Source organism: Bufo bufo, chromosome 4 (assembly GCF_905171765.1).
Source record: "Bufo bufo chromosome 4, aBufBuf1.1, whole genome shotgun sequence".
Taxonomy (NCBI): Eukaryota; Metazoa; Chordata; class Amphibia; order Anura; family Bufonidae; genus Bufo; species Bufo bufo.
This window is the reverse complement of record NC_053392.1, coordinates 232,065,457-232,091,559: the sequence shown is the minus strand read 5'-3', so window position 1 is coordinate 232,091,559 and position 26,103 is coordinate 232,065,457. Positions and strand designations below refer to the sequence as shown.

The window sequence follows — 26,103 nt, the reverse complement described above, 5'->3', positions numbered from 1 at the left end:
ATAAAACTTCCACCTGTCCTAACCAGTCCACAGGGGCAGAATACCCCATTTGTGCCACTGGTTAGGACGTAAGGGAAAAGGCGTATGCAAAATACGCCACCAATTTATTTGTGAAACCAGCCTAAGGCCGGGTTCCCACGTGAATGATTAGCTGCGGATTTTCTGTGGCAGATTTTTGCGTTGCAAATCTGCAGCATTGTACAGTACCGGCAAAGTGAATGAGTTTTTAGCAATTCTCATCCACGCGTGGCAGAAAAAAAATCTGCAGGCGAAACTGACCCGTGGTGTGAATTTTAGGGGTAGGTTCACACGTGACTGATTAGCTGCGTTTCTTTTCTCCGGCATAAAATCTGCTGCGTTTCTGCTTGTAATCTGCAGCAGAAAAAAGGCAGGGTGAAAGCCGCAATGAAATCCCTTTAATGAATTGACATGCCGTAGATTTAGGGTGGCTGCACACGATGCAGATTACGGGCGGTTTTTCGTGCGATACCGGCCTGGATTTCTTCCGAGAGCAGGAGCGCACGGTGTCATTGGTTGCTATGATGCCGTGCGCTTCCTGCTGCCACCGCAGTAATACACTGGTATGATCTATACCAGTGTATTACTGTACTGCGGCAGCAAGAAGCGCATGGCGTCATAGCGACCAATGACGCCGTGCGCTCCTGCACTCTGAAGAAATCCAGGCCGGTATCGGACGGTCCGTGTTTCACAGACGTGTGCATGAGGCTTAAGGGTCTATTCACACGTCCGTGGTGTATTGCAGATCCAGCCGGCACCCCCATAGAACTGCCTATTGTTGTCCGGACAAGAATAGGACATGTTCTATTTTTTTCCGGAGCTGCGGACCGGAAGATCGGGGCCGCGCTCCGGAAATGCGGAGAGCACATAGTGTGCCTTAGTGCGCCATGGATGGATGAGAATTGCTGAAATACTCATTCACTTTGCTGGTACTGTACAACGCTGCAGATCCGTCACACGAAAACCCGCCGCAGCTAATCAGTCACGTGCGAACCCCGCCTAAATGTCAGCCATGCATAGCTCCAACATGAGCCACTATATATAGGATGTTCCTCTCTCTTTTGTGATCAGTGGGAGGGGGAAAAAAATCTGAATTTGACAAAAAATAAAAAATCTGGAGTTACTGTAGTAAAAAGTGATATAAAACACTATATTACCTCATAGTCCAGGCCAGGGCTATGATTCCTATTCCAACTAACTATAACGTGTGCAATCTATACAAAAACGCGGCCCCATGAAGAGTGGACGGGGCACAGCAGAGCGGCGGCGGCGGAGGAGTTAAACCTCCCGAGCACATGATGTCATGCGATTGTTTCCGTCGCCCAGCCCTGCACGTATTTTGTCCTCTCTCCCTCGCCATACAATGCTAGTAAGGCTTTCCTGACTACATTGGACAGCTTTCCATCTCGTCCATCGTGCGATCTGATCAGCCGCCGATGACGGCCCCCGGCCTGTGGGCTGAATGACGGAGGGCCGCAGACATGACTGAAGTCACTATCGACAGCTCCAAGCTGCCCGGAGTCAAGGAAGGTAAACGCACCGCATGTTCAGCCGGCTTAGCGCCCCCCCCCTCCATTAACCCTTTCATGTGCAGGCCTGCTGCTCCTGGCACACATGGGTGACATGGGGCTTCCACAGACGACATGTAGTGAGGTCAGACACAGCCCAAACTTTCAGCTTGGTACTCAGTCTATGGGTTAATGAATCCGTATGGGACTTTTTGCTGTTTTTTTGCGTCTCTGTGTGTTTTTGAGGTGAAACATGATTATATATTTTTTTTTAAACCCAAAAACTGAAGCCCTGTCCACAAAACATCTTGGGGGCCACTAAGTATATACGGTGAAAACCTCCCCGAAAAATGGGATGAAATCACGTAACCGGAAAGGAAGGCGACTCGTCTCCTGGGGTGTGAAGGGTTTGAGGACCCCCCAATAAAAGAGCTCCGGTTTTGACACCATTTAAAGCTCCTTTGCCCAGATATAGCCCTTTTTAGGGTAGCGGAATACGCGCTGTGAGGAAAACACGCAGCGTAGTACAGTACCAGCAAAACGTATGAGATTACGCTAATGTGGTGCACATTTCGCGGGTTGTTTCCGTGCAGAAATTGACCTGCTGTGAGGATTTAGAAGTCTGCGGCACGTCAGTTCTACTTACGGTTTTGGCTGCTGATTTCACCCTTTTCCAATGAAGGGTGAGATCTGAGGTAAAAAACCGCATCTAATCGGCACCACACACTGCTGTGAGAAATTGCGGTTTTAGTGCAGAAGCGGACAAAAATCCACAAGGAAAGTTTTGCGGATCTTTTGCGCGTTGACCTGAACCCGCGTACAGGTACTCGTACGGTCGGAACCACATTGGAAACAAAAGGATTTTTGTCGCCTGCAGAAGTTCGGGGTGGTACAAGTATATGGGGCTCCAGCGTGTAATGTTAAAAGGGTTTTTCTGATGACCTATCTGGATGTATGGTAAGGTCAGGCAGCGCTGCGCGTTAGTCGGCGGGTGCTCGGTCTTGTGGATGTAATCCCAAAGTCTGCACAACGAAGAAAAACCCGCACTCCAGTGCGGGTTTTTCTTCGTTGTGCAGACCTATCTGGATGGTCATCAGTATCTGATCGGTGGGGGTCCGCCAATCAGCTGGTTGATAAGGCAGCGGCTCTCGCAGTAGCGCCGCGGCTTTCTCTCAGCTTTTTTCTAGGCCAGTGATGTCACATGGCCTAGATGCAGCTCGGCCCTATAGAAGTGAATGAGGCTGGGCTGCGATACCAAGCACAGCCGCTATACAATGTACGGCACTCTGCTTGGTAAGCTGCGAGAAGGCCGCGGCACTGACATACGGAATACACATGGAGTCATTTCAGTTTTTTTGAGGCCCCATTGAAATCAATGGTTCCGCATACAGGCCACAAAAAAACAACAAAAAAAACGGAACAGACACGGACAAAACATTTGTTTGTGTACATGAGCCCTGAGAAACCTGGAATTTACTGAATAAGGCCTCATGCACACGATCGTTGTGTGTTTTGCGGTTTGCAAAACACGGATGGCGTCCGTGTGCGTTCCGCAATTTTCCAGAACGGCACAGACAGCCTATTGTCCACAAAGCGCAGACAAGAATAGGACATGTTATCTTTTTTTTATGCGAACCCCGGAACGGAGCCACGGATGTGGACCGCACATGGAGTGCTGTCCGCATCTTTTGCAGCCCCATTGAAGTGAATGGGTCCGCATCCGAGCCGCAAATACTGCGGCTCTGATGCGGACCAGAACAGCCGCCGTGTGCATGAGGCCTTACACTGACAGTATTTAAACTCGCTCGCCACTGCAGCACGCTCTCGAATCTGTGTTGTAAACCCGATACATGTGTATTGAGTCCATGCTAGGACCCCCCTAGCCTAGTCTTTTCTAGTGCTTCAGAGCTGGAATCTAGCTATGGCCAATTGCTCCTTTACCGTTAATAAATCATGCGTGCAGTGCTGTCTTTGCGGCTTCTCTGCGTTTTAGGGATTCCACTTTGTGTTATTGCAAGTATTTTGGATAAAGGGGATTAGGAAATGCTCCAAAATGAATGCTGTAAAGGGGATCTTTGGCTTTTCCCTTTAAGAGTAAGGTTTATCGTTCTGTATCTGCCGCCTTTTTCGGCTGTGGTATAAAAATAATGTGATATTGCTGTTGCGGGGACGTCGGGGCAGAGTTACAGATCCGGTTCTCCCAGGCACCTAGCAGACTTCTTATATGATATCTGATATCATTTCTCAGTCTCGGGGATGTAGAGATTTCCGTACCTGTCTACTGCCCCTCTATATCCTGTTGTGTCCATCCTGCCAGGCTCGCCATACTTCCTCCCACAGTTTGACCATTGCATCCCTCACGGCAGTCCGTCTTCCTCCTCATTCTTAAGAAAACAAGCCAGTGTTGAAACTGGTCTTTACTAACAATAAGTGGAGACATTCAGTCGTCAAAATTTTTTAGTTAGAGGGCTATCCATATAGAAATAATCTCAACGTAAGGCCTCCTTCACACGACCGTATGGCTTTTTCAGTATTTTGTGGTCTGCAAAAAAACGGATCCGCAGAAAATAGGGATGACCTCTGTATGCATTCAGTTTTTTGCCGAACAGAACATCTGGCCCCTGATAGAACAGTACTTTCCTTGTCCGTTATGCGGACAATAATAGGACAAGTTCTAACTTTGAATGGAACGGAAATACGGAAACGGAAGGCATACGGAATACCTTCCCTTTTTTTTTTTTTTTGGCGGATCCATTGAAATGAATGGTTCCGTATACGGAACGCAAAAAACGGAGCATAAACGGGAAATAAAACATTTGTGTGCAGGAGGCCTAAAGGCGAGATACTTTGTGAAGTCATTGCACTGATCCTGAGTTAGTCTGTGTTCTAGTCCGGAGCTGCATTCACCATTCTGCAGGTTGTCGAGGGAAACGGTAAACAGACCTGTTGTCAGACATAACCATAAAAGGGGTTTCCCATCCCAACATGTGTGGCATATCGCCAGGGAACATGGCCGCTGATAGAGGGCTCCATCCATCGGCAGCCTCCATTGATTTACACTGCCGCCCGTGTTTCTCTGTCAGTCCCCGGTGTAAATGAATCCTTCATCAGCGGCCATGTTCCCAGCTCAGCGCCGGCGGGAAGGTCGGGGGACCTGCCTGTAAACGGGAGTTATGCATATTAAACTGTCAGATATTAGTGCCGATCCCACTCCTATTGGACATTTATGGCATTCTCTGTGGACAGCCCCTTTAAATGTGCAGGCGTATACCCTAAACATGGGGCTCAGATGCAGTGTGTACTAAAGGCCCCTTTACACTGGTCGGCACAGGCAATTATTGGGAATGGACTGTGTGTTCCTGATAATTGTCTGCTCATCAGAGGGGGCGAGAGCTGCGGACCGCTGTTTACACGTGACTGCACCAGCGATGCGTTCATCATCAGGCCGAGAACGCTTCTTCTTCATAATTGCCCCATCACTGACCCATGTAAAGGGGCCTTTAGACTATTTTGGTTGTTGAAAGTTATCCCCTAAATACAGGATAAGGGACTATTAGATGGGTGGGGGGTCCTACTGCTGGGACCCCCACTGATCACAAGAACAATTACCTGTACCTCTCGGAGCCCCTCGAATGAATGAAGCAGTAGGACAGGCATGCAGACTATCTCTCCGTTCTGGAAATAGCGGAGTGCTGTACTCTGCGGTCTCCGGAACTGCTGAAGCAATGAATGGCGCGGCAGTGCACATGCTCGACCTGTCGCTCTGTTCATTTTGGGGGCTCCAAGGGGTACAGAGTAAGGGTCCATTCACACGTCGTCAGAATGGGTCCACCTCCGTTCCGCAAATTGCGGAGCCATTCGTTCTCTATAGGGGAGGAATGGATGCGGACAGCACAGAGTGTGCTGTCCACGTTTCCGGAGCGCGCCCCCGATCTTCCGGTTCGCGGCTACGGAAAAAAATACTTGTCCTATTCTTGTCCGCGGAGAAGTTCTATGGGGGTGCCGGCCCGGTGTATTGCGGATCCGCAATGCACTACGGACGTGTGAATGGACCCTAATTGTTCTCGTGTTCAGTGAAAGTCCCGGTGGTAGGGCCCTCTCCGATCTAATGGTCATCTCCTATCATGTGGATAGGGGATAACTTAACAACCAGAATACCCCTTTAAGTGTAATTTGCCTTGTCACCCTGACCAAACACCTCTTAGTTTCTTTAGGCTCCGCTCTGCAGCAGGTACAGGGAGATGCGGTGATGGGACCTAGGAAGGTTCCTCTCGTTACTGCTGCTCATGGAGTGAAATCTAGGTGGTAAAATATCAGACTGTGGCTCTGGGAGATCCCATTGGTGTTAAGTAAACATGTGGTTAATTATTAACCCACTCACGTTGGTGACAGATTCTGCGGCCATTGACCAGAATGCTGCTGCTTGTAACCCTCTTAGATTTTAGACAATTGTAGGGAGCTTTGTGTCATGTCCGTCCCTGGTCATAAATGATATTTCAGTTAGGAGCTGACCGGTGATGACATGTACGGTATGGTTGGTTTTATTTCGTGGTCAGATATCACATGAGGATGAGAATTCTTTACCAGAATCGCCCAGATAACAAAGCTTCAAATACAAAGATGCAGAAACCCTGATGGATATTTTTTCCGTGCTGCATGTGATGCATAGAAATGTATGAATCTGCCATGTGTGAATGTGGCTTTAGAGGCAGTCTGTTACCGGTGACTTACTGCACAGACACATAGCAGTAGGTCATCTTAACTAAAGGCCTGTTTTTCTTTTTTAAATTATGATACGTTTACCTAAAATGGAAATGAGGTGCCCGCTGCAAGGAAGGCATCGCCTTTGCCCTTGTTGCACCCAAGGGCCACTGCTTTCTGTAGCCAGCCCCTCCCTCACTGCTTCGATTGACGGGGCGAGGGAGGGGCTGACTACAGAAAGGAGTGTAGCTTGGGTGACACCCCCGGTGCCCGAAACACCTAAGGCTACTTTCACACTCGCGTTTTGGGCGGATCAGTCATGGATTTGCAAAAACCGATCCGTTACAATAATACAACTGCATGCGTCTGTTTGTATTATCTGTAACATAGCCAAGACGGATCCTTGATTAACTCCACTGAAAGTCAACGGAGGACGGATCCATTTTCTATTGTGTCAGAGAAAACGGATCTGTCCCCATTGACTTGCATTGTGTGCCAGGACGGATCCGTTTGGCTCAGTTTCGTCAAGCAGAGTAGAATGGAGACGAAACGGAGGCAAAGTGATGCATTCTGAGCGGATTCTATTCCATTCAGAATGCATTAGGGCTAGGGCTGCAACGAGTACTTGATTAAATCGAGTAATTCGACACAAAAAAAATCTCGATGCTAATTTGTGAATACTCACCTTTCCAGCAGGGGGGCCCCCGGACACTCCACAGCACGTCCATGGTCCCGCGCTGCACTGACCTTCTGACGTGCGCACGCCATGACCTGACTGACGCGCTGTGTGACGTCAGGTGCAGAGCAGTGCGGAACGATGGAGTGTCGGCAGCGCCCCTGCTGGAAAGGTAAGTTGGTGCAACTAAAGCCAGGTGCCCAGAGTGCACAGCGTCATAGCAACCAATGACTCACTGTGCACTGTGGTGTCAGGAGGAGCAGGGGGTGAGAGCTGCTGGCACAAGCGGGGGGGTAGATAATGGCACAAGCGGGGGGGGGGGGCTAATGGCACAAGCGGGGGGGGGGGGGAGCTAATGGCACAAGCGGGGGGGGGAGCTAATGGCACAAGCGGGGGGGTGGAGCTAATGGCACAAGCGGGGGGGTGGAGCTAATGGCACAAGCGGGGGGGTGGAGCTAATGGCACAAGCGGGGGGGTGGAGCTAATGGCACAAGCGGGGGGGTGGAGCTAATGGCACAAGCGGGGGGGTGGAGCTAATGGCACAAGCGGGGGGGTGGAGCTAATGGCACAAGCGGGGGGGTGGAGCTAATGGCACAAGCGGGGGGGTGGAGCTAATGGCACAAGCGGGGGGGTGGAGCTAATGGCACAAGCGGGGGGGTGGAGCTAATGGCACAAGCGGGGGGGTGGAGCTGATGGCACAAGCGGAGGGGGGAGCTGATGGCACAAGCGGGGGGGGGGAGCTGATGGCACAAGCGGGGGGGGGGGAGCTGATGGCACAAGCGGGGGGGGGGAGCTGATGGCACAAGCGGGGGGGGGGAGCTGATGGCACAAGGGGGGGGGGGAGAGCTGATGGCACAAGCGGGGGGGGGGAGAGCTGACGGCACAAGGGGGGGGGGAGCTGACGGCACAAGGGGGGGGGAGAGCTGACGGCACAAGGGGGGGGGAGAGCTGACGGCACAAGGGGGGGGGGGGAGCTGACGGCACAAGGGGGGGGGGGAGAGCTGACGGCACAAGGGGGGGGGGGGGAGCTGACGGCACAAGGGGGGGGGGGAGCTGACGGCACAAGGGGGGGGGAGCTGATGGCACTGGGTGGAACTGACGCACTTGGGCTGATCACACAGGGGGGAACGAAGGGTGTTGGGGACTGATGGCAGGGGGTCTGATGAGTTTTTATAAAGGAAAACTGTCTATTAATTCATTTTTTCTTATTAGATTACTAGATTAATCGTAAAAAATAATCAATAGAATACTCGATTACTAAAATAATCGTTTACTGCAGCCCTAATTAGGTCAAAACTGATCCATTTTGGACCGCTTCTGAGAGCCCTGAACGGATCTCACCAACGGAAAGCCAAAACGCCAGAGTGAAAGTCGCCTAATTTCCATTTAGTAAAAAGTATTCTAACTCTGGGATGGAGCTTTGGATGAACAGAAGAAAATGATTTGCTCCCTCCGTTTCTTTGTTGCAGATCTCGGCAGAATTGTTAGCTCTTTTGCAGTCTGTATCTGAGGAAGCCCCTGCTTCTGGACTGAAAGATTATACCTGTATTTCACAGTGGATTAATATGAAATAATGTCATAGGCAAAACTATTCTTCCCTTGAGTGGCAGGTTCTCCTCAGTACGTTACATGGTATGAAATCCTACTTGTGCCCCTCTGCCTATGTGGGGTGCCGTGTATCCCTTGTTCTTCTGACAGCAGTCTCATGCCGTATACCTCTGAGGCCAGTGATTTGCTCCAGAGGTGGCATACCGGTCCTCCTATTGGGACAGTGGAAAGTTCATGAATCCTGTTCACTATTGTACATCCGGCTCATGAGCTGCGTGCAGCAGGCCTGACACAATGTGGCAATGTGCGCAGTGAAGGTCCAGGGGCCAGCCGTGTTACATTGTGCTTATGTCATTTATGTAGGACTTCCAGGGCTTTAGAAGGGTGTCACCAGATAGTGGGTAGGGATAACTTTTTACAACAGGAATACCCCCTTGAAAGAAAACATTTCTCCCATTATATTATTATTACTACTATAAGGACTCATGCACACAAACATATATATTTTTTTTTTCCGTTCCATATTTTTACAAGTCCGTATAATGAACCATTCCCTTTAATTGGGCTTGAAAAAAAAACAGAAATGCATTCCATGTCCGTTCCACATAAAAAAAATAGAACATGTCCTATTCTTGTATGTTTTGCAGTCAAGGATAGGCATTATTACAATGGATCTGCAAAAAAAAATAAAAATGGATGCAACATGGATGTCATCCGTGTTTTTTTTTTTTTTTGCAGATCCGTGTTTGTCGTGTGCATGAGCCTAGTATTGTTATGCAGGATTTGGCCATTTCTCAGTTGGACTCTTGTCACCCCCAGGAGAAGCTGTCTGTATATAGATGCTATGTAGAGATTCCCTAGACTACAATCCTCCATATTCGTATGTACTGAAACGCGTGACCATCCATTATAGTGCGGCGGCCAATGCTTTATCTGTCTATAGTGGAGTTAGATCGTATTTCTAAAGTTTCTGGGCAATGAGGAACATTTCCTGGTGAGTAAGGGGCTACAAGAGACCCTTGTGTTTGTCTACAAGCATGTTTGAGGAAATATTTCCTCTCATAGGAACAAAAGGTTGTAAACTCTCTGTATGAGTTGATCCCTTAAAGGGGTATTCCAGGATTTTAATATTGATGGGGTCCGACACGATGCTCTTCTGCCGAGCTACTGTTTCAGAGAAGCTACGGTGTCAGAAGTGTGCACCGGAACTACACGGCTCCATCCTTTGTGCTGTGGGCGGAGCTTGTAACTTCAGCGCTGCCTTCCTTAACTTCAATGGGAGTGGACTAAACAATGGACGGAGCTGTGTAGTTCTGGTGCCTGAGATATTCTGAAACAGCTGATTGGTGGAGGTGTGGAGTGTCAGACCCTGACAATCTGAGACTGAGGATAGCCTGGAATACCCCTTTAAGCCATCTGAACCTGGGATTTTAAAGGCACATTTAAAAAATAAAAAAAAGTCTAAGAAAACATCTATGACCAAAAAAATGCTGCCATATATTTCATAAGATGGAGTGCATGAAACCTTTTCAGTGGAGCAAAAGACTTGGCCCGATATTGTGGGTAATTACATATACACTGCTCAAAAAAATAAAGGGAACACAAAAATAACACATCCTAGATCTGAATTAATTAAATATTCTTCTGAAATACTTTGTTCTTTACATAGTTGAATGTGCTGACAACAAAATCGCACAAAAATAAAAAAAATGGAAATCAAAATTTTCAACCCATGGAGGTCTGGATTTGGAGTCACACTCAAAATTAAAGTGGAAAAACACACTACAGGCTGATCCAACTTTGATGTAATGTCCTTAAAGGGAACCTGTCACCTGGATTTTGTGTATAGAGCTGAGAACATGGGTTGCTAGATGGCCGCTAGCACATCCGCAATACCCAGTCCCCATAGCTCTGTGTGCTTTTATTGTGTAAAAAAAAAAACATTTGATACATATGCAAATTAACATAAGAGTCATATCTTACTTGTGTGACCAGAGAAGAGTCAAATTTTCAAGCTCTGACTCACCTCAGGTTAATTTGCATATGTATGAAATCGGTTTTTATACACAATAAAATCACACAGAGCTATGGGGACTGGGTATTGCGGATGTGCTAACGGCCATCTAGCAACCCATGTCCTCAGCTCTATACCCAAAATCCAGGTGACAGGTTCCCTTTAAAACAAGTCAAAATGAGGCTCAGTAGTTTGTGTGGCCTCCACGTGCCTGTATGACCTCCCTACAACGCCTGTGCATGCTCCTGATGAGGTGGCGGACGGTCTCCTGAGGGATCTCCTCCCAGACCTGGACTAAAGCATCTGCCAACTCCTGGACAGTCTGTGGTGCAACGTGAAGTTGGTGGATAGAGCGAGACATGATGTCCCAGATGTGCTCAATTGGATTCAGGTCTGGGGAACGGGCGGGCCAGTCCATAGCATCAATGCCTTCGTCTTGCAGGAACTGCTGACACACTCCAGCCACATGAGGTCTAGCATTGTCTTGCATTAGGAGGAACCCAGGGCCAACCGCACCAGCATATGGTCTCACAAGGGGTCTGAGGATCTCATCTCCGTACCTAATGGCAGTCAGGCTACCTCTGGCGAGCACATGGAGGGCTGTGCGGCCCCCCACGAAATGCCACCCCACACCATTACTGACCCAATGCCAAACCGGTCATGCTGGAGGATGTTGCAGGCAGCAGAACGTTCTCCACGTAGGGTTGGACGATATCAAAAATATTCAGACGATAACAATATTAAAAAATTTATCGCGATAACGATATATATCGCGATAAATACCTGTTTAAAAGAAAAAAAAACACAAGGAGACGTTATACTGTATGGGGGCCACAAGGAGACATTATACTGTATGGGGGGCCACAAGGAGACATTATACTGTATGAGGGGCCACAAGGAGACATTATACTGTATGGGGGGGCCACAAGGAGACGTTATACTGTATTGGGGGCCACAAGGAGACATTATACTGTATGGGGGCAGCCACAAGGAGACGTTATACTGCATGGGGGGCCACAAGGAGACGTTATACTGCATGGGGGGCCACAAGGAGGCGTTACACTGTATGGGGGGCCACAACGAGGCGTTACACTGTATGGGGGGCCACAAGGAGACATTATACTGTATGGGGGCAGCCACAAGGAGACGTTATACTGTATGGGGGCAGCCACAAGGAGACGTTATACTGTATGGGGGCAGCCACAAGGAGACGTTATACTGTATGGGGGGCCACAAGGAGACGTTATACTGTATGGGGGGCAGCCACAAGGAGGCGTTATACTGTATGGGGGGCAGCCACAAGGAGGCGTTATACTGTATGGGGCAGCCACAAGGAGGCGTTATACTGTATGGGGGCAGCCACAAGGAGACGTTATACTGTATGGGGGGCCACAAGTGGACGTTATACTGCATGGGGGGCCACAAGGAGGCGTTACACTGTATGGGGGGGGCCACAAGGAGGCGTTACACTGTATGGGGGGCCACAAGGAGGCGTTACACTGTATGGGGGGCCACAAGGAGGCGTTACACTGTATGGGGGGCCACAAGGAGGCGTTATAATAAGGTCTTGTGGCCACAGGCCACCATACATGCAGTAATACTTTGCGATATACCTTTCCCGCGGCTGCCTCGCTTGTGTGCTCTGATTCTGACATCAGATGCCGGTGGGCAGAGATTTGAATATGGGAGCAAGGAGGAGGGAGAGCCGGGGCGGCCGCTGCGGGAAGTAGTAAGTTTATAATTTCGTCACCAGAGCACACACTAGTGAGGCAGCCGCAGGAAAAGTCTCTCCAGAGACACCAGTACTCACACAGGGGATCGATTCACCACATATACAATACAGCCGGCACTGGTGGGTGACGACGGTGATGATGTCAGATGGTGGGTGGAGACTTGACTAAGGGAGGCGGAGCAAGAAGGAGCCAGGCCAGGAGCGAGAGGAAGTAATGTTACTCAGCGGCAGCGCTATGCAAGGTGCAGGGGCGGGCGCACGTTTAGAAGCGGTCAGCGCACAATGTGAGCTGACCGCTTTGATGACGTCACAAAATACCGCGGTATTTTGGAAACAGCGATATCGCCATATCGCCGTTTTTTTAATACCGCGGTATATCGTGATACCGGTATATCGCCCAACCCTATCTCCACGGCGTCTCCAGACTCTGTCACGTCTGTCACATGTGCTCAGTGTGAACCTGCTTTCATCTGTGAAGAGCACAGGGCGCCAGTGGCGAATTTGCCAATCTTGGTGTTCTCTGGCAAATGCCAAACGTCCTGCACGATGTTGGGCTGTAAGCACAACCCCCACCTGTGGACGTCGGGCCCTCATATCACCCTCATGGAGTCTGTTTCTGACCGTTTGAGCAGACACATGCACATTTGTGGCCTGCTGGAGGTCATTTTGCAGGGCTCTGGCAGTGCTCCTCCTGTTCCTCCTTGCACAAAGGCGGAGGTAGCGGTCCTGCTGCTGGGTTGTTGCCCTTCTACGGCCTCCTCCAGGTCTCCTGATGTACTGGCCTGTCTCCTGGTAGCGCGTCCATGCTCTGGACACTACGGTGACAGACACAGCAAACCTTCTTGCCACAGCTCGCATTGATGTGCCATCCTGGATAAGCTGCACTACCTGAGCCACTTGTGTGGGTTGTAGACTCCGTCTCATGCTACCACTAGAGTGAAAGCACCGCCAGCATTCAAAAGTGACCAAAACATCAGCCAGGAAGCATAGGAACTGAGAAGTGGTCTGTGGTCACCACCTGCAGAACCACTCCTTTATTGGGGTGTCTTGCTAATTGCCTATAATTTCCACCTGTTGTCTATCCCATTTGCACAACAGCATGTGAAATTGATTGTCACTCAGTGTTGCTTTCTAAGTGGACAGTTTGATTTCACAGAAGTGTGATTGACTTGGAGTTACATTGTGTTGTTTAAGTGTTCCCTTTATTTTTTTGAGCAGTGTATAAAGCCTCCATATAAGGCTACTTTCACACCTGCGTTAGGTGCGGATCCGTCTGGTATCTGCACAGACGGATCAACACCTATAATGCAAACGCTTTGTATCCTTTCAGAACGGATCCGTTTGCATCATCATGAACAAAAAAAATAATTTTTCTTTTTTTTTTTTTTTTTTTTTTTTTTGATGATGCAAACGGATCTGTTTTGACTTACACTGAAAGTCAATGGGAGGCGGATCCGTTTTCAATTGCACCATATTGTGTCAGTGAAAACGGATCCGTCCCCATTGACTTACATTGTAAGTCAGGACGGATCCGTTTGGCTCCGCATCGTCAGGCGGACATCAAAACGCTGCAAGCAGCGTTTTGGTGTCCGCCTCCAGAGCGGAATGGAGACGGAACCGAGGCAAACTGATGCATTCTGAGCGGATCCTTATCCATTCAGAATGCATTGGGGCTAAACTGATCAGTTTTGGGCTGCTTGTGAGAGCCCTGAACGGATCGCACAGGCAGACCCAGAAACGCCAGTGTGAAAGTAGCCTTATATGATTCCAGATACCCTGCAGTTTTGGCGCAGTCTGGACGGCACGCACAGGATTCAGACTGTCTGTAGCCTAGCGCTGGGAGTTCTACATTCTGCTGCAACCACTGCACCAGTTTATCAAATGAGCGATCTCTCCAGTGGCCGCTCCCTTACGTTGAAAATAGTCACTATTTGTTTTGGTGGCAGTTTCAGTTGAGCTTTGGGTAATGTATTACTCAGGCCCGAGCAGGAACGGGGAACTCTGACATCAATGGATTGAATTACTGACATTACATTGTAGCTCATTCTGTAAAGTCCCTCCCCCACCTCTCACCACTGCCACCTCATCACTGCAGGGACGTTTTTGGTAAGTGCATGTTTAATACTAAGGAACTAGAAAGCAGATGTATGTCGTCTATTAACTTGGCCACTCACTGTTTAATGGGCCGTCATCTGCCTAGAAAAACAGTCAGTGCTTGGCACCACATTGGATGGAGTTGACGTTTGCGTTGCCTGGCTGATGCATGTGTGCAATTAGGCCTTATGCGCGCAATCGTATTTTTGGTCTGCATCTAATCCGCATTTTTTGTGGATCGGATATGGACACATTTCATTATAATGGGGCCAGAAAAAATGCTGACGGCACAGCTGCGTTGTCCGCATCGGTGTGTCCATTCCACCGGGCCACAAAAAAGATAGATGTCCTATTTTTGCCCTTTTTGTGGACAAGGATAGGACATTTCTATAAACGTGGGGTGGAAAAATGGCGGCATGCACATACGGTTGCGTGAGTAAGGCCTTAAAGGCCACTCCAGTCATTTCAGGGGAGCAGCAGGGGTAGAGGGTATGGGGTCCCTGTTCTTGTGATCGGTGGGGGTCCCAGCAGTAGGACTCCCACTGATCTGATTGTGGACAGGGGATAACTTTTCCTCCTGGAACACCCCTTTAATGCGTGTACTTTGCCCTTGTAAAACACTGGGTGGATCCTACGCAGACTAAATTAGTAAAGGGAAGACTTCAATCTCTGGCTGAAATAATAAAAAAGCATGCAAAGAAAAACACACCAAACTGCACTATGTGGACAAGGCGTAACGGAACGCTCCTGATATACCGTGTTATGGCGAGTGCAGGGCGATACGTGACCCAGGAGTTCTCATCCGCTAGGCATGACAGCATGTAGATGGTTTGCCTGGTATATTCCTAACAAGTAGAAGTTATTGGTCAGATGTAACCTGTTGATGAATTCCACTTTCAGGTGCCCATATGCGCTGCGTCCTGGCCGAGGGATCCGCATGTGGATTGTCAGTACTTAGCAGGCTGCATCCGTACTCGCCACATGAACTACAGCTACAGCGCACTAATCAGCTGTAATCTGCACGTGGATCGCACAGTCAGACCGCACCGTTTATGGACACCCTTAGGCCTCTTGCACACAAACGTGTGCGCCCCGTGGCCGTGCTGAGGCCCGCAAAATGCAGGCCGCACTGCACAAAAACTGACCGAGGGGCAGCCGCAGCAGATTGCGGACCCATTCACTTTAATGGGTCCCTGATCCTCCCTTTCCGCAAAAAGATAGGACATGTTCTATCTTTTTGCGGAACCGAAGTACGGGATGAAACCCCACGGATAGGGTTCCGTTCCGCATCTCCGGATTTGCGGACCCATTGAGGTGAATGAGTCCGCATCCGTGATGCGGAATGTCCATGGATCCGCAATACGGTCACAGAGCGCACACGTTCGTGTGCAATAAGGCTTATACAACAATAGACCCATCTAATGGACATGATACCAGGCACCTGAGAAGGTTTTCATGCCGGCTTATACAATGAGGCTAGGGCTACATGACACTGGTCAGCAGCAGGATCGCAGAGATGAATAGGATCCAACACTGCTTTCTATGGGGTCACTGCTCCTCTGAGATTCCGGCGGTAGCAGCTGTCGCCTGAGCACATGTGAGCTGTAGAAACAATAGAAGATCTGGTTGTAATTTAAGTAATTGTTTTACCAGATGGTCTTCATACTGCACATGTCTATATTTGTCCTATTCCTAAGCAAAGATTTCACCCTTTGTTTCCCTGCTGAGGTGGAGCACGCTAGTGTAACGTTAGGACATCTATTATGTATGGAACAAAATACGGAACGTTCCAGTAAAATCAAGTGCTTCTTTATTTCTTCATATTCAAATATGTTAGGAATTAGGAATATGTGCAATATGCAAACTCCCAGATCCGTGCGGAAGTAGGATAATTATCACCACCGTACAGTCTATTGTGTATGGCCTGTGAGTGGCCGAGACACCAGGTGAGTACTTTACATATGGTTGACTTGTTAGGCTACTTTCACACTTGCGTTAGGAGCGGATCCGTCTGTTGTCTGCACAGACGGATCCGCTCCTATAATGCAAACGCTTGCATCCGTTCAGAACGGATCCGTTTGCATAACCATGAACAAAAAAAAAAAAAAAATTATTATTTTTTTTATTTTTTATTTTTTATTTTTTTGTTCATGATAATGCAAACGGATCCGTTTTGACTTTACATTGAAAGTCAATGGGGGACGGATCCGTTTGAAAATTGAGCCATACTGTGTCAACTTCAAACGGATCCGTCCCCATTGACTTACATTGTAAGTCTGGACGGATCCGTTTGCCTCCGCACGGCCAGGCGGACACCTGAACGCTGCAAGCTGCGTTCAGGGGTCCGCCTGCTGAGCGGAGCGGAGGACAAACGGAGCCAGACTGATGCATTCTGAGCGGATCCGCCTCCACTGAGAATGCATTAGGGCTGGACGGATCCGTTCGGGGCCGCTTGTGAGCCCCTTCAAACGGAGCTCACAAGCGGAGCCCCGAACGCTAGTGTGAAAGTAGCCTTATTGTGTAGTTTCCTCCGGTGAGGGCTTAAAGGGGTTTTCCAGGCTACTGATATTGATGACCTATCCTCAGGATAGGTCGTTAATATCCGATCGGTGAGGGTCGTGTGTCACACACTCCCACCGATGAGCTGTGGACTTTGAATGTAAAAGGAAACACAGCTCCATTCAAAGTGTAGTGGCCATGCCACGTTACTGCAGGTCACCCCACATACACGTCAAACTTATATTTAAAGGAGCGGCCTAGTTACATTAAGTTATTCCCTATCCACAGGATAGGGAATAACTTTTAGGCCTCTTTCACATGAGCGTGACTGATTGGCTCCGGATGCGTTCAGGATGCGCTCAGTGAAACTCGCACTATTTTGCAAGCAAGTTCAGTCAGTTTTGTCTGCGATTGCGTTCAGTTGTTTCCGCGCGGGTGCAATGCGTTTTGATGTGTTAAAAAACTGAAGGTTTACAAACAACGTCTCTTGGCAACCATCAGTGAAAAACGCATCTCACCCGCACTTGCTTGCGGATGCAATGCATTTTTCACGCAGCCCCATTCACTTCTATGCGTGAAAAACGCAGAATATAGAACATGCTGCGATTTTCACGCAACGCAGAACTGATGCGTGAAAAACAACGCTCATGTACACAGCGCTATTGAAATGAATGGGTCAGGATTCAGTGCGGGCGCAATGCGTTCACATCACGCATTGCACCCGCGCGGAAAACTTGCTCGTGTAAAGGGGCCTTAGATAGGTGAGAGTCCTACTACTGGGACCCCTACTGATCACAAGAACGGGGGCCAGTCGGGCATGCGTACAGATGCCCCATTCATTTCTATGGGAATTCTGGAGATAGCTGGAATTCCCACATACCTTTTACACAGCGTTTGTTATCAGGAGTGAGTACTGTAAATATAAACTCTTATTCTGCCAGTCGCTGCTCCTGCAAGTGCCCAGGAGGCGGTCCTTCCCTCTGAAGTGCTCTCTGCAAAGGGTGTGCATTTAGTCATCTGCCATTGTAATATACAGTAGTTAATTGGTCACATTGACTTTTTAGACTAATGGCTCTGTGGGTGAGGCCTAGTTCACACGAACGTTTTTTTTTTTGCGAGTGTACGGGCCGTTTTTTTGTGTTCTGTATACGGAACCATTCATTTCAATGGTTCCGCAAAAAAAACAGAATGTACTCCGTATGCATTCCGTTTCCTTATTTCCGTTTTTCCGTTCCGTTGAAAGATAGAACATGTCCTATTATTGCCCGCAAATCACGTTCCGTGGCTCTATTCAAGTCAATGGGTCCGCAAAAAAAACGGAACACATATGGAAATGCATCCGTATGTCTTCCGTATCCGTTCTGTTTTTGCTGAACCATCTATTGAAAATTTTATGCCTAGCCCAATTTTTTCTATGTAATTACTGTATACTGTATATGCCATACGGAAAAACAGAAACACAACGGAAACAAAAAACGGAACAACGGATCTGTGAAAAACAGACCGCAAAACACAGAAAAAGCCATACGGTCGTGTGAACTAGGTATAAAGCTGTTCACACACACTGTAGGCATACGTATCCAAGCAGAGAAGCTTCCTGCACAGGATACGTACACAGAAGCTGTATGCAAATATGTCACCCAGGTAACTTCTCTGCCTGGCTGAGCAGTCTTACAGCGCATATAGACAGTCATTCTAGAAGTAGCTGCTCCTTCTGCTGTAAGAGGCAAATATGAAGAAGGCTCAACTGGAATAGAGGGTCAGGGTGAAGGAAGAACTGCGTTGAGGATTTGGAGGATCACTGTTATAGTAACAATCTAATATATAAAGCTGAGTGTATGTGTGTGTCCGCTAAAGGAATCCGCAACGTCACATTTACAATCACAAAATTTGTTGCCCCCTTCACAGTAATAAGGCCCACTGTGCCCCCTTCACAGTAATAAGGCCCACTGTGCCCCCTTCACAGTAATAAGGCCCACTGTGCCCCCTTCACAGTAATAAGGCCCACTGTGCCCCCTTCACAGTAATAAGGCCCACTGTGCCCCCTTCACGGTAATAATGCCCTCTGTGCCACCTTCATGGTAGTAATGCCCTCTGGCTCTGTGCCCCCGCCATAGTAGAAATGCCCTCTGTGCCCCCTTATTAGTAATGACCTCTGTGCCCCCTACATAGTAGTAATGCTCTCTGTGCCCCCTCCATCGTAATAAAGCCCTCTTTACCTCCTCTGTATTAGAAAAAAACAATAACTACTCACCTTGTCCCGTTCCTGAAGCTCACATACCTCCCCGTAGGAGCGCGGGGAGCTGAGCGGTGAGGGACAGGACCGCAGCTCCCAGTGCTCCAGCAATGAGTGCTTCCATCTGTATTGAGAGCCGGCACCCGGGGCGGACTGTCCCCCACGCTTCCCCCCCCCCCCCTTAGTACGCCACTGGTCCTTGCTTCCCATTCCTCGCTGGCTGGCAGGCTGGATGTCTGGGGTTTGGCTCTTCTAACAGACGTGCCTAGCGTAATGCGTCTGCTGAAGGAAGTATTTTTTTTCTTAAAGCTGCAGCGTGGCGGTGGAACAAGTCGCAAATGGCGATAAGATGAATGGTACTGTGCTGCACTGAGGTGTAATACCAAGGGCAGCCACTAACACATAGCACAGAGCTGTGCCTGGTAAAGGAGGGGTGGCATTCGTTGGAGTCTCTCAGTTGATCAGCAGGGGTGTCAAGAGTTGGACCGCCACCAGACTTGGGGCTCATGCACACGACCGTATGTATTTTGTGGTACGCAAAACATGGATCTGAAAAAAACAAAAACTGATGACATCCGTGTGGCGTGTGTTTTGCATTTGCAAAACTGACAAGAATAGGACATTTTATTAATTTATAAATTTTTCTCTTTTCTCCCCCCCCCCCCTTTTTTTTTTTTTTATTAAAAAATATATATATATATATATATATATATATATATATATATATATATATATATAATTTTTTTTTTTTCTATTGTATATTCTTTAATGGTATAATACAGTGTATGTTAGAAGATTGCTTTTGATGATCTTGTCCAGAGATTTGAACCTACCTAAGAGGGTTTAGGTCCCAGTAATCATTCATTATTCTTGTAAGGCCTCCTGCACGCGACCGTTGTGTGCACCCGTGGCCGTTGTGCCGTTTTCCGTTTTTTTTCGCGGACCCATTGACTTTCAATGGGTCCGTGGAAAAATCTGAAAATGCACCGTTTTGCAGCCGCATCCGTGATCCGTGTTTCCTGGCCGTGAAAAAAATATGACCTGTCCTATTTTTTTCACGGCCAACGGTTCACGGACCCATTCAAGTCAATGGGTCCGTGAAAGAACACGGATGCACACAAGATTGGCATCCGTGTCCGTGATCCGTGGCCGTAGGTTACTTTTTATACAGACGGATCCGAAGATCCGTCTGCATAAAAGCTTTGTGAAAACTCAGAACCGACAGTATATTCTAACACAGAGGCGTTCCCATGGTGATGGGGACGCTTCAGGTTAGAATATACTAAAAGAACTGTGTACATGACTGCCCCCTGCTGCCTGGCACATTGGTGGCCAGTGGGCCCCCCCCCTGTAGTTAACACATTGGTGGCCAGTGCGGCCGGCCCCCCCCCCTCCCTCCCCTGTAGTTAACTCGGTGGCCAGTGGGCCCCCATCCCTCCCCTGTAGTTAACTCGTTGGTGGCCAGTGGGCCCTCTCCCCTCCCTCCCCCTCCTAATTAAAATCTCCCCCCCCCTATCATTGGTGGCAGCGGAGAGTACCGATCGGAGTCCCAGTTTAATCGCTGGGGCTCCGATCGGTAACCATGGCAACCAGGACGCTACTGCTGTCCCGGTTGCCATGGTTACTTAGCAATTTGTAGAACCATTATACTTACCTGCAAGCTGCGATCTCTGCGTCCGGCCGGGAGCTCCTCCTACTGGTAAGTGACAGGTCATTAAGCATTGTACCTGCGTTCCCTGGACTTTGTGTGGCTGTCATGGCCCATAAACAGGTAGGAACTAGTGTTAGGGACCACTCCATAGAGGCGACCTTGACGTGGTGAGTGGCTTATTACGCTTTGGCCAAAATGTACACCAATGCCTCATCCAGCATAGAGGCAGGGCAGAATGCTGGTTGCAGAGTGCTATTGCATTTGTATTTTGCGTTTGTATATGTGCACCTGCATACAGGGTTGTGCTGACTGAACCCCCCACATTTTTACTTTTTTTTTTTTTTTTTTGCATTTCATATTCAGTGTTCCTTTATGGTATTTCAAGAAGTCTACAACAAGTCTTAAAGGGGTTCTGCAGTTTGTTTAAACTGATCGGCAGGGGTCCGACACCCGGGACCCCCACCGATCAGCAGTTTGAGAAGACAGAGGTTCTTGAAGTAGCACCCCGGCCCACTCTCAGCTTTCACTAGACCAGTGACAACACGTTCATGCGGTCACGTGGCCTAGGCTCAGCTCAGCCCCATTGAAGTGAATGGGGCTGAGTGAAATAACAAGCACAGCTGCTATACAATGTACGGCGCTATGCTTGGTGAGCTGCAAGATGGCTGTGACGCTCACAGGAGTGCTGGTGCCTTCTCAAACAGCTGATGGCAGGGGTCCCGGGAGTTGGCCCCCACCGATCAGATACTTTTATCACCTATCCTGAGGCTAGGTCATCAGTATAAAAATTTCGGAAAACTGTATTAATGGGGCTCACAGAAATCCATGTGCTTCCTGCCAAAACAACCCCACTCAGTGACTTGGGGAGCTGCATACGTACAAACAAGTAGTAAGTGTAAATATTGCACACCCATAAAAATAGCTGAAAATGTTATCTTTATTAAATAGACCACCAAGAAGTCGTAGTTTTATTCCGGCCGCCTCTTGACATGTTTGCCGGTCGAACCTCAGGCAGCACGCGTGCACTAGCGGCAGCACGGATCCAGCAGGCTGTTCACCCCGCCAGAACAGCCTGCCGGAGAAGGCTGCCGCTAATGTGAAAGTAGCCTAAGGCTACTTTCACACTGGTGTTTCTGGGTCTGCCTGTGAGATCCGTTTCAGGACACTCACAAGCGGCCCAAAATGCATCAGTTTAGCCTCAATGCATTCTGAATGGATAAGGATCCATTCAGAATGCATCAGTTTGCCTCCGTTCAGCCTCCATTCCGCCTCCATTCCGCTCTGGAGGCGGACACCAAACGGATCCGTCCTGACTTACAATGTAAGTCAATGGGGACGGATCAGTTTTCACGGACACAATATGGTGCAATTGAAAACGGATCTGCCTCTCATTGACTTTCAGTGTAAGTCAAAACGGATCCGTTTGCATTATCATGAACAAAAAAAAAAAATGGCAATGCAAACGGATCCGTTCTGAACGGGTACAAGCATTTGCATTATAGGTGCGGATCCGTCTGTGCAGACGCCAGACGGATCCGCACCTAGCGCAGGTGTGAAAGTAGCCTTAGGCTACTTTCACACTTGCGTTAGGAGCGGATCCGTCTGGTGTCTGCACAGACGGATCCGCACCTATAATGCAAACGCTTGCATCCGTTCAGAACGGATCCGTTTGCATAACCATGAACAAAAAAAAAAAAATAATTTTTTTTAAAAATTTTTTTTTTATGATAATGCAAACGGATCCGTTCAGACTTTACATTGAAAGTCAATGGGGGACGGATCCGTTTGAAAATTGAGCCATACTGTGTCATCTTCAAACGGATCCGTCCCCATTGACTTCCATTATAAGTCTGGACGGATCCGCTCGCCTCCGCACGGCCAGGCGGACACCCGAACGCTGCAAGCAGCGTTCAGGTGTCCGCTCACTGAGCGGAGGCTGAACGCTGGCAGGCGGATGTATTCTCAGTGGATCCGCCTCCATTGAGAATGCATCAGGGCTGGACGGCTGCGTTCGGGACCGCTTGTGAGCTCCTTCAAACGGAGCTCACGAGCGGACACCTGAACGCAGGTGTGAAAGTAACCTTACCTGTCTTCAGCTTCCAACCTTGAAAGCCAAACAGTCCTGGAATTTCTCTGTGTATGTTGATTTCGTTGTATATCGACTGCATGTTACATTTTGTATCTTGCCCACTTGATGCCAAACCTGCCAGCTTCATCTCATGGGGAGGAGGTGTATTTTTGCATATATTCTTCTATGTATTTTGATGAACACCTTGCAAACCATTTTTGTTTTGTTTTCCATGACCTTCAGGCAGTTTTAATCTGCTGACATTCCTTCTATTGCCTTGACCTCTCCATGTTGGGTTCCATCACTGTTGGATTGCTAATCATTTGCTGGGAGCCCTGTGTCGTAAATCTTACTAATCAAATATGTCAAGAAGGAGGACTGGGATTATGGCTTTAGAGCCCACTGAATGATCAACTCCAGAATGTATCGACAGGTCAATGATTGGAATCGGCTCCTCCTCATTTCAACAAATATGAAACGAGTGCCTAATGTTTTCCAGGATTGAAGCTAATCCGTTTTTTCTAGCATACCACGTTTCTGAAGTCTGGATAGCACTGTGGACCTGTTGAAGAAAACGTTGCTTAAAATGTTATGGTTATGTGCACATAATCCCCACCGCAGATTCCACAGCGTGATGTGCCACCAAAATGGCAACAATGGCTTTGCATTGAATTTGATGGGGAAAATGCCATCATGTGTACATTGTGGCATTTATTTATTTTTTCCCGTCGATTTCCAGTATGGTTTAGGCTACTTTCACATCTACGTTTTTAATTCTGGTTTTGAGATCTGAAAGCGGGGACAAAACTGATCAGGATGCATCAGTTCAGTTCAGCTGCATTTTGGGTCCGGACACAGAACCACTTTTTGTGTCCGGTTCGTAAAACGGAACAAATCTGATCAAGCATGAAAATCAATGTAAGGCTACTTTCACATCTGTGTTTTTGCTGTACGGTTTTGAGATTCGGCATGGGATCTCAAAACCACAGCAAAACGCTTCTGTTATAACAATACAACCGGCTGCATCCGTTCAGAAGGATCCGGTTTAAATTGAAAATTAATAAACTGGATCCAGCACTAAAACTATTGTAAGTCAATGGGCGCTGGTTTTTACTCAAAAAACGGATCAGACACCCTTGACTTGCACGATCCGGCTTCTTCAAAAATGCTGATCAACCGCCCATTGACTTACAATGATTTTCATACCTGATCAGGTTTGTTCCGTTTTAATACAACCGGAAATGGCTGAAACGGAGCCATCCGGATGTATTAAATGGAACGGATCCTTTTTAATTCAGATTTTTAGATCCTCTGCCGGTTTCAGCTGTATTTACCCATCCGTCATGCCACTAATTCTGCCATGGACTGGCTGCGGGCTCTTCTGCTAAGACCCTGACCAGTTGTGCTCCTCAGTCTTCCCGTTCAAATGCATTTACATTATGCAGCTAGACAGAAACTCGGGAACATATCTGGTCAGGACCTCATTAATAGAGACCAGATTTAGTCCAGACGGTCACCTGAGCGCAGTGGAGATGGCATAATCTGTGGTTCAATGCTGAAACGATCTTGCTTTCATAGGTTAGAAGACACAGGGGTTTTAGAAAAAGCCAGGAGAATCCCTTTAAAGTCAAAGATCGCTGCTTTCAACTGTTTTCTTGTGATCTAGACTCCCCGTGACCTAAGGCCCTTTTTACATGGGGCAGCGAATCGGGAACTAGGGAGCCAGTAGACCTCATCTGTATTGTAAGATGTGTGTTCTACTTTAATGCTGCCTTTTTTGTTAATACTTTTAAGTGTGCTGTCTTTTGTCTCCCCAGTATGTAAAGATTTTGCGGTGCTGGAAGATCACAGTCTTGCACATTCCTTACAGGAACAGGAAAGTAAGTCATTAATTTTTAATATTCAGGGCAATTGAGGGCAATATCGAATGTCTAAGAATCTGCTCTCACTAGCATCATGACCGCCATTTATAATGGAGCCATAATGGCTATGGTGGATCTCTGTGCAAACGTATATATTGGAAAGCCCAACAGAAACTCTGATGGACCTCATTAACACCACCATAGACAGGTCCTAAGTCAGAGACAAACCTTTCCTCTAGCTTCATTCCTTATGTAGTCCACTAGCCTCCTTCTCTGGGCTCTGAATCCCATTGACTAAATACAGAAACAAGAGGCTTAATGTCAAGAGATAATGGCATAATTCATGGTCTATATGATCCAGTTTTATATCTGTAGCTTTGAGACCAGGTTTATATGAGGAAAATAAGTGTTAGCAATTATGCATGTGATTATTTAACGTGTTAATTGTTTTTTGCCAGTTGAACATCATCTCGCGACAAATGTAAAGAGGAACCGCTTGGTGAAACATGACCTAAAAGTGGCCAAACAACTTCAGGAAGAAGAGGACCTAAGAGCACAAGCCCAGATTAAACACCATCAGGATGAACTGTGAGTAGACCATAGCTACAGTACATGCAGAATCCAATTAATAGCAAAGGGGTTCCCACCCACGTTAGGATAGTAGATAAGAGTCCGATCATGGGGTCTGATTTGTCCCATTTTATACAGTTTAAATGGGGCAGCATTATCACATGTCTTTTGTCACTCCATTTGACCCTATAGGACCAGCATAGATGGCTGAAGCTGCATTCGGCTACCTTTTAGGAGTCGGACAGAAGTGAAAGAAGGGGGTTAAGTTGTTTGGAGGAAAACTTTTAACCCATTCCCAACCGATTATTTATATATATATATATATATATATATATATATATATATACATACACACACACATACATATACACACACCCACCGCTGGTCGGGACTTTAAATATGGGGCCTGCTCGAGCATGCAGGGGGTGCCATAGCCGTCAGGTGTCTGCTGTTTAAATCAAGGGCTAATGTCCACAACGGCGTTAACCTGGAGGTACAAAAAACCGGAAGTGCTCACTTCTGGGTGCGTTCTGGCTCCCCCTAGATTGGGGGAGCCGGAGTGTATGTGTGGCATTATGACTGACAGGTGGCTGCCACACGTTAGTTCCTATGGAGAGCCTGCCTGGCTCCATAGGAACTTAATGTAATTCTTATAGACTCCAATGCTAATGCATTCAAGTCTATGAGAAAAGTAATCTAATGATTGCTTTTTATAGTTCCCTAGGCGAACTAGAAAAAAAGTGTAAAAAATATAAAAAAATAAACATTCAAATCACCCCCCTTTCCCAAAGTTAAAAGTACATACAGTAAACAATTAAAGAAATAAACATCATGGGTGTCGCAGTGTGTGAAAACACCCATACTTATTATACATAAAAATATTTATCCAAAACGGGAAATGGTAAAACGCCATTTTTTGGTCGCTT

The 26,103-nt window shown here is 47.8% G+C and overlaps 1 protein-coding gene across 2 annotated transcripts in view; it reads left to right on the top strand.

Annotated features, from left to right (window-relative positions):
• The first annotated feature begins 1,301 nt into the window (after positions 1-1,301).
• CCDC50 (coiled-coil domain containing 50) overlaps positions 1,302-26,103 on the top strand; it is a 73,399-nt gene continuing 48,597 nt past the window's right edge. For both annotated transcript variants that reach the window (XM_040428367.1, XM_040428366.1), the window contains exons 1-3: positions 1,302-1,548; positions 24,563-24,625; positions 25,066-25,195. In XM_040428367.1, the coding sequence (XP_040284301.1) occupies positions 1,500-1,548; positions 24,563-24,625; positions 25,066-25,195 (242 nt within the window). In that variant the 5' untranslated portion in view covers positions 1,302-1,499. The remainder of the gene's footprint in view (positions 1,549-24,562; positions 24,626-25,065; positions 25,196-26,103) is intronic.